Source organism: Acyrthosiphon pisum, chromosome A1, assembly GCF_005508785.2.
Source record: "Acyrthosiphon pisum isolate AL4f chromosome A1, pea_aphid_22Mar2018_4r6ur, whole genome shotgun sequence".
NCBI lineage: Eukaryota > Metazoa > Arthropoda > Insecta > Hemiptera > Aphididae > Acyrthosiphon > Acyrthosiphon pisum.
In genome coordinates this window covers 160,117,550-160,127,610 of record NC_042494.1, presented here as the reverse complement: position 1 = coordinate 160,127,610, position 10,061 = coordinate 160,117,550, and the positions used below count along the sequence as shown (strand labels likewise).

General features: G+C 29.5%; 1 protein-coding gene across 1 annotated transcript in view; it reads left to right on the top strand.

Annotated features, from left to right (window-relative positions):
* Positions 1-9,091, top strand: part of LOC100166145 (dynein assembly factor 4, axonemal) — a 17,888-nt gene extending 8,797 nt beyond the window's left edge. Inside the window, exons 2-7 of the mRNA XM_008182575.3 lie at positions 3,287-3,518; positions 5,576-5,734; positions 7,204-7,397; positions 7,527-7,627; positions 7,962-8,115; positions 8,698-9,091. Of these exons, the coding sequence (XP_008180797.1) occupies positions 3,287-3,518; positions 5,576-5,734; positions 7,204-7,397; positions 7,527-7,627; positions 7,962-8,115; positions 8,698-8,967 (1,110 nt within the window). The 3' untranslated portion in view covers positions 8,968-9,091. The remainder of the gene's footprint in view (positions 1-3,286; positions 3,519-5,575; positions 5,735-7,203; positions 7,398-7,526; positions 7,628-7,961; positions 8,116-8,697) is intronic.
* Positions 9,092-10,061: the final 970 nt, after the last annotated feature.

Below are 10,061 nucleotides of genomic sequence, written 5' to 3'. Positions count from 1 at the left end.
GTTTTCGAGGAAATTGACTTTAGTTTTTGGTGTAACTTTGAAACGAATGACTGTAGATACATGACATTTTCACTGGTTGTTTATATTTCTATTTCTATTGAAAATAGATACAATGATACAATTTTCAAAATATTTTGATTTGTTTTGAGCTGTTTACGGACAATTACAGTTTCCAATTTAATTAGTTTTTTTTTCTATGAATGTCAATAAAATTTTATTTGTTGAGTAAAAATACTTGAAAATTTAATACAAGGCTCCTACTATATTGTTACGATGACATTTGAAAAATATTAAAAATCCTTAGTCAAAGTTTTTTTTTATTAGCATTTAAAGTTCAAATATTGACAAAATATGTATAAATCACTCAATAATTAGCAAATTATTTTGAGTTAATAATTCGTAAAAATTTTTCTTTTTAGAACTAAGATTTTAGAATGTAATACAAGATTCTTTATAGGGAATCCCTATATCTCTATATACCTTTATCAAAAAAAAAAATGTCTATAAGAAACTCAAATTAAATTTTTATGAGCGTTTGAAGTTCATATTTTTACAACATTTGATATTCACTCGATTTCTTACGTAACGATTTTCTTATTTTGTTGTAATTAAAAAACGAGTGATTGTAGAAACTTGAAAATTTCACTGAATGTTTATATTAGCATTTACTATATACAATAGCATTTTGAAAATAATTTGACTCTTTTTGAGCTGTTTACGGACATTGTAAGTTTTCAATTTTTTTAGTTTTTTTTTCTATAAATATCAATAAAGTTTTATCTATTGGGCCAAAAAGTGTAAAAAATTGTATTAACAAGGCTCCTGATATACGTAAATATATAGATTCTACGTAAATATTTAATTCTGTTACCAAAAATTCTAAGAAATACATAAGCACAGTTTATTTTTATAGTTATTTTAAGTTCAAATTTGGACAAAATTACGTATTAAAAAACCTGAAATAACTATTTTAGTTATTTTGTTGTGATTGCATAATATTATTTGTGGGTACTTGAAACTTCTAAAGTATACTATTATATATCTATGATAGTACCACGGTTTGTTGTTGATGTATAACGCGTTACCTAATGGATATTGTGATTTGATTAATTTGGAATTTATTGTTGATACCTATTATAGGTCAATTTTTTTTTTAATACTATAGATAAGTATACCTATAATAGGTATGTTTAATATCTAGACTGACAAACCGTCTCCCCTCAGAATCGTTTTTCTTGTACAGTGATATTATATCATTGAATTCAAATTTAATACTATCCATTATACAGTGACCCACTTGTAACCTACTGTGCAGCAGAGCGACATCCACTTACCCACCTTTTTTTTAAAATTGCTATCCATGTATTATATACTAGCTGATCCCGTGCACTTCGTTACCTGTTAAATGTACAAACTGTATATGACTCAAACTTTGTTCAATGCGTTATTTAATATTCGGTGTTCTAGATTTATCTTAACTTTTCTGTTGCCCGGAATAAAAATTCTGATTGGCAGCAGTGTATTATCAGGTAGGCAATTTACCTGCGGTAGATCGCGGACCCCGTGCTGTTTGTTCGTAAATTTATAATTTAAGTCTAAAGTATCAAAGTTATACCAAGTATGTCACTGAACTCCTCCTAAATGGCTGGAATAATTGTGAATGCCGAGTCTGTCAACCAATATTTCCTCCTCGTCCACGAAGACGTGGCATTATTTTACGTACGTAACTTATATGTGGGTATAATACGCTCAATATAATAACGTAATTGTGATACACATAATATCAAAATACGGCGTACAAAAAAATTAAATGAATTGAATGAATACACTGATTTCACGGCAACCAATAATAATTTTTATTATAATAGTTTTAAAACCCATGGCAACCATTTATAAACAAAAATGTCCACCGTAAATTTCTAAATCTCTGTTTGAGCTCATACCTTGGTTGGACCGAGGGGGATGATTTGTGAATCTAAACAATCCGGGGAGTCACCCAAACGCATACAAAAAATTTCATTAAAATCGGTCCGGCCGTTTAGGAGGAGTTCGCTTACAAACACACGTATACTAGAATTATATATATAAAGACAAAAAAAAAAAATACAAATCAACAAACATGCCCGATTAACCAATAGCAACCAATTTATAATACACTATTATTGTTTTAATCTGCAACCATATTATTATTTAGTTTATTTTTTTCTGGACAACCCTTATCACTTAGGGGTATGAAAATATAAAAGGTAAGATTAAACACGTATTCCGTCTCCATGGTGATTCAAAAAGTTTATTTTAGTCCGAGGCATTGTTGAATCATGTGTTTGTTTTTCACATTGCAATTGGTTACAAAAAAATATTATTATTATTATTATTTTGTTTATTCATCACCACCACGTCATTTTCCTCTAACCTCGTAACTATCTCAATTTTTTCTTTCATATTATACTTCTCCTTACAGCAACAAACACAACAAAAAAAGAATTAGCCAAATCGGTTCAGCCGTTCTTGAGTTATAAATAGTGTAACTAACACGACTTACTTATATATATATAGATTATGAGATAGCTGAAACTGTACTCACAACAGTGGCGTAGCCAGGATTTTTATTTTGGGGGGGGGGGACTAATCAACTTTTACACTTTTACACATTAAATACATACTAGCACAGATAGATAGCTTAAAAGTGTTAATACTTATAGGTACAGTGGCATGCTCAGGGGGGGTTGTTAGGGGTTATATGTATATGTAGATTGTGTAGGCACTTACCTCAAAATCAAAATCAATAATAATATTTTTCCAATATTATTATTTTAATATTCCAATATAATATGTGGAAGAAACAAAATATTCTAACCCCTGAAATATTCTTAAATATGCAAAAAAACTTAATCTTGTGACCCGAATGAATCGTCTTCATTTTTCACTGCCATTTAACTTCATTCACTTAATGCAGGTATTCAAAAATATAAAACTTGGACTCTAATAATAAAAAATGAATTACTTATTAAAAATTAAATTTTTATACATCCAAATAAGAAGAAAAAATATTATTTTGTCATACCTATATGAAATTAAAAACGTATGCTGTAATTTAAAATCTTAGAAAGTAATAGGTAATGATAAAAAATGTTAAAAATGTTTTGTATTGATTTAAATTAATGTAAAAAAAATATATTTTTAAAATGATAATTATATCTTCTAAGATAATAATTGTTAATTATTAATGTATAGAAACCCATGCAGTATATTATCTAATCATTATGTATATTTGTTATGCATGTAGATTAGCTGTTTACCGCATATTTTTGAAGCAATTCTTTGGGATGAAATAAACGAAGAATGTAGTAAGTGTACGTTTGATAATGGGTGTGTTTTATTTGAGTTACAAAAAAAAAACTGTGTTCATTGGGAATGTCTGACACTAAAAAAATCGAAAGAGGAGTTGAAAAAGTTAAAATGTGAAATTTTGAATAACATCATCGAAGAACGCCAGAATAAATCTCAGCATAAGACTGGTATGTATTACAATAGGTTTTGTAAAATTAATTGTAATATAAATTTGGTAGACGTCAGTGGCATATTTAGGAATTTTGTTAGGGGGATGAAATATATAATAATACACCCATAAATACGTGCATAATATACATTTTTGAAATCCCCTAATTTGTTACCTATTGAAGTAAGTGTGGATCAAGGCGAAATAAGAATCAACAAAAAACTGTATAGTACCTAATACTTAATAGCATATTTTATTATAAATTCATACTAGCGCTAATCTCGTGTTTAATACGATAAACAAAAAAATATAGTTATAATACAAAATCCAGTTTTTTAATTTTTTGGATGCTCAGGTCACCAATGATGAGAAAACTTAACTTAACAAAAAAAAAGATCAATGGTGGATCTATCCTCCATATCCCCCACCCCCGTAAATACGCCACTGGTAGACGTAGATGTTGCGTGTCTATACTTTGAATAATATAAATGTTTATTTTAGTATACCTATATACTATTCAATATTGTACACTACAAAGATGATAACATAAAAAGTCTACTGGATCGTAGCCTGGTAGCCGTATGTACTGCTGGGTATTATTTAGGTACCTATATTATAAAAAATAAGGATGGGTCAAATTCATATTTTCACAAACTCAAACGCGAATATTCAAACTTCATTTTTTTCTAGAACTATTTGAGATCAAACTCGAACTCGAAACCATTACATACTCAAAACATTTTCAACATATAAAACATTTTAAACTTTTGAACTTTTGAATTAAACATTTAATCTAACCTGACCCCCCTACCCCCTCGTTAGCTCACCAATTAAGTTAACAAATTGAGTGGTTTTTAAATATTCATGTCGTAAAACTTGGAAAAATACAATGGGTTCCCCCAAATAAAAATATAAATTATATTTAAGAATAATAGTATTGATATCAAACTTGATTTTTTCAAACAGCTTAAAGTATTTGAGTTTGAAGTATTTGATTTAGAATTAAAATTTTAAAGTATTAATTAATAATTTTCAACGAACATTGAACTGCTCGAATTAGTCGAATTTCTTGAGATTCGGCGTGTTTGAGATCAATAAGTTTGAGAATTCATCTTTAATAAAAATCCAGAAAATCACAACATTAGATCATAACATAAATAATAATCAGATAAATCAAAAATATTCATTATTTATTTTAATAGTAATCAATAATAAATTATCATTGAAAAGCTATTACTTATTACAATATTACCTATACGATATACCTAGGTAATAGTAATTCAATAGTAATAATTAATATATAATAACCAAAAGCTAAAAATCAAATATACATTTATTGACTATTATTATTATTATTATTATTATTAAACTATTCCATTATTCAATATTCACTAAATTACTGAACCGTTTCTTTATATTTAAAAAAACATTAAATTACTCAGTTAATTATTTTATTTATATTGTTTTCATAATAATCATTTTTTCTTATTGTAAAACAAAATTAATCATTACATATTGTACAATTTAAATAAAAACAGAATCTAAAATAAAAAATAATAGTCTCGATCTGGTCAAGCATCGGCTGGCGTTGCTAGTTCCTGGATGGGTGACCACCATAGGCGCAAATAGCGTTTGAGATTTGGGGGGGGGGGGCTAATAGGGCTTATAGGGCCTTACTTTAAAAATATTGAATAAGCTTAAAACAAAATGTAGGAAATGTTTGGGAGGGGGGCTTAGCCCCTAAAGCCCCCCTATTTGCGCCTATGGTCTCCGCCATTTAAAATTCTCGAGCACACCACTGTATAGGTAGTACATTTTTAAATATTTTAAATACAATTTAAGACTTTTTGAGCGACTATCATACACCATTAAAATAATTTTTAAATTTTATTAACATTTCGGGGGGGGGCCGGGGGGGGCTGCAGCCACGGGTTGACCACCTGGGTTTTTAGTGACGAATCTTTGCCTCACATTCACGTGTTTCTCAACCAACCGTAATCCCCCTACAAAACGCTAATTGTCTATGCTTAAGATCAACAAATTAAAATAATTATTGATGATTTTATAATGTATTAGTCGTAAAAACAGAACGAGACCGATTAGCTGTCAAGGAACAAATAAATTTCGAAAACAAAGAACACCAACTTATTCAAAGTATTCGTGACGAAGAGAAAGAAAAAGTTTTGAAAGAATTGAGTACGTGGAAATCAAAAACAGAAATTATATACGATAAAAGTATGAAAATTATGTTTATGATAAATAATAACAATTTTGTGATATTTATATATTATGTAGATTGTGTATGATAAGTGATTACAGTATAAACAGCATATATTTTTCCTTTGAGGAGCCATAAAAATACATACAATTATAAATTATAAAGGCAGACAACAATCACTGGAGTTTATTAGGGGGGGGGGGGGGTTTACTAAATGTAAAATGATAATATAGTCTAACAAAAAGGAGAGGGGGGTTTGAATTGTTTGAGTGATTAGCCACACTTGGTATAATATATTGTATGTTAAGAATTACATACAATTGCAACCATAATTTATTTTTGAAGAGCGGTTACAACCCCATTTGGTTGTGTCAATGGATCTAAGGGTACTTTTTATATGTTAAAAATATTTTGTATTCAATTTGAAATAAATTTAATCTAAATAGAATGTGATATTATTAGTAAATTGGTTGTTTCAAAATATTTACAATGAAATGAAGGAGGAAATAAACATGAATATGGATATATAACGATCCAACACACGGTTTAAGATCGTTTGATATTTATTTAAGGGGGCTGCAGCTCACGTATTTTTCATACGTTTTAGACCAATAAGCGGTGGTAAATTACACATACTTCGGAATGTCCGATTTAAATTTTTTATACATGTTTGAATTCATTGACAAAATATCTAGGTTTCTTAGGAAGTAAATTTTCAATTTTCAATTTAAAATGACCTTAAAATAACCATTTTTATTTTTTTAGAAATCCCATGAAATAATTGCATTACATTTGTATTTATTTTGGGCATATCTGATTTTAAATAAAAAAAGTGATTCCTAAGAAACATAGTCTAGAAGTTTATAAATTCAACCATTTTTTCAAAATTAAAATCTGTCAAACCAAATTCTTCCAGTTTTGTCTAGCTTATTGGTCTAAAAGTTACTTTTTTTCATTGACTGGAGCCTCTTCCCGCCCCCTGAAGGTTTATTTTATGATACGGAATTTAAATATATTTAAAAACACAATAACAAACAAAATTAATGTTTAGATTGGTCAAATCTACATTAGTTTTGACTTTTGTTAAAACCGGCTGCAGCCCCCTTAAGAGGACGTGCTATCTACATGTCTGCATGTATGTCTCCATCTTACAAATGTAAAACATAGCCAAAAACTATTTGGCGCGTAACAATTTTACTCCCTCTGTATTTATAGTAGAATAACCAAAATGTTTTTTTTCATTTAACGATTAAAAATGATTGGTTAGTGTTATCAAAACATTAAAAGCTACGCCACAGTTAAAGTTCTTCTTTATGCGTTGTGGAATTTTAGTAATTCTACTATAAATACACAAAGTGTAAAATTGTTACCAGCAAAACAGTTTTTGGCTATGTTGTACGTTTTGTGCGACGGAGACAACACATGTGGGTAGCACGTGTTAGTACGTCTTAATATTTAATATACAATTTTTGCGTGTATTTTATAGGAATAAATGAGAAAAATAATAAAGACATTTTTTCAACGGATCAACCGATTAAGATTTACGAGATAGAAAACACACCGACTGAATATATAGATCAATTACCAAGCCCTAGAACTTTTAAAACAATTGAGATTAATTTCACACCGAGACACTTTACTACTCCGAGTAGAGAATCGACAAAAGCTGACGAGCAAGAGGTAAAAATATATGCATAGACGTCCGATGTATATAATAATAATATTGTTGTATTATTATATTTATAATATATACATATATGATCAATGTACAACGATACAATATTACTTTCTGTTATCTATACACTGAAGTGGTTACAAAAGCAGACGGCCGCCAGAAGGGCTGCAGGGTTTGTGGAAGAAGACTTGAGACCAGAAGAACATGACCCGGAATGGTGCTTGCAAAAAGGAAAGTGAGTAATTTATTATACTTATTATTAATGGATAGGATAACTTAGAAAGTTAAATACGACATTACGACTCATTCAAAATATTATTGAATTTTTTTTAATTTTAATAAAACAATAACATAACATTAATATAGGTACAACTTTTTATTTATTACTACTTAGTAAATATTTTTTTTTTTTGTGGACAAAATATAAATAATTGGTACCGAAGTCATTATTATATTAAATTAGTAAGTTATTACCACTTATTAGTTACTACTTACATAACAACTAAAATACTAAATTGTCTAAATATTTTGTGATGTAAGTATCAATATTTGATTTATTTTTTTAACAGTACATTTATGACAGAATTAAATTACATTGGAGCTGTAAGCGCTTATTCACATGGGATAAAGTTGAGTCCAAAAATGGCTGTATTGTATTTAAACAGATCTAAAGCGCACATTCAAATAAAAAACTATCACAAAGCCGTCGAAGATGCAACAACTGTATGTAAACAATATGCAATAAATTTAATTTTAAATAAGATCACTTATACCTATATATTAGGTATATAATATCTATAATTATATATTCCAACGTGTTCTGACTGACTGACTGACTGATCAACGTAGAGCCTAAACTATGATAGCTAGAGACTTGAAATTGTCATGGTGTCTACGCACCATCATGTAAGGGTGCACTAAGGAAGGATTTTCCACAATTTCTCATTTTAAAGAGGTGACCACACGAGGATTTTAAGATTCACGATGGGTATTTCAAATTTTGTTTTATTTATAAATGGTTGGCATTACTTGGGCAGACGAGGTAAAATCATGTATCAAATCGTCACGTTTACATGGCCTTGGTCCTTGAGGATTGATCAGAGAAACTATAATACTATTAATACTCATCTTAAAACTAAATGTATGTTTTTAGCTTATGTGCTTAAAAAATACTTAATTGATTTTGACGAAAATCTCAGAGATTGTTTTTAGAAATATCAGAAATATTTAGAGAGTAGTTTAAATCACGTTAAAAATAAATCAAGTAATAAATCCAATCCATGACTTGTGGTTACCTATGCGCAGGCGTTGGAGTTGATGGTGCCGGTGGTTGATGGAAACGTGGGTTGGCGAGCCGAGGCGTATTACAATCGAGGCAGGGCGCTGGTTGAGCTAAATACCGCACACTTGGCCGTCGATGAGCTCAGGTTGGCTTTGACGTTGGCGCCAGACCAGGCCAACGTCTACGGACCGGAGTTGCAGCGGGCCATGGACTTGGCTCCGGCGCACGAGCGGGAGCTGAACAAGAGTCGAGAATTGGACTTAAGTAACGCGCCGACCGTTTGGTGCAAATGAAGAATTTTTATTATTATTATTAATATTATTACTGTTATTTCACTTAATTTTCGGTCAACAGCTCAACAATAAATGTATAAGAGTAAAAAATAGAATAATAAATTACAAGCTATATAATAAAAAAGCACGATTTATTATAAATTATAATCTAATTAAATCGTTAGAGTGACTAATGATAGGAGAGTGTTCAAGGAATATCATCTTTGATACTATGTTTTCGGCACAACATTTCCGAAACTTAGTGAATATTGTAACTACGAGTACACCTTTAACTAATAGATCGGCTCTTGTCACGTTTAGGCGGTGACTTTTGGTTACTCAGTTACTGTGATACGGAAAAAAAAATATAGATATTTATTTATACTAAACGGGCTACATCACGGGCCAATCAGAATACAATAAAGGCACAAGACACGCAAACGAGCTATGAACACGGCTGTAGTCTTAGTTAATAAATGGTCTAGTTGTATTTTTTGCAAAATTCTCATACGAATCGAAGTGTCACATCATTTTTGCGTTTGTCGCGCGTTTTTCACGCTCGAATCACCGACTTAAAAAAAAAAATGGTGGGGCACATCGATTTGTACGAGAACACTACAAGATAAACAGTGGTGATAGTTATTTGTTGTTATTGAAAATACATTATTAAATAACGCATTATTTTACATTGTCAACTAAGAAAAATGATAAAATAATAACTTGAATAATATCAATACTTGATATTGAACAACTCTTTAAATTTGTTTTGAAGATTTAAAAGTTTTTATTTAAATTTTGAACAATGGAGTATACTAACATTGAATATACATGCATAGAGAACATGTTTATGCCAAAGAATTAAATACTAGACATGAACTTTTGATCATAATTAATAATGTAGTCAATATAATTTGTCAAACAACAATTTGTTGGAAAAAAATTGGAGTTCATTACATCTTCGGATGGAAAAGTGCATCGAGTTAACGATAGTCACATACTCACATTGAACAACTGTAGATAAAAATAGGTTTTCAAAATAAAGTGTATATAATTATGATTATTTTTACAATGTAACACAACTTTAAATGTATGCAGTAAATTTAGATAATTTAAAA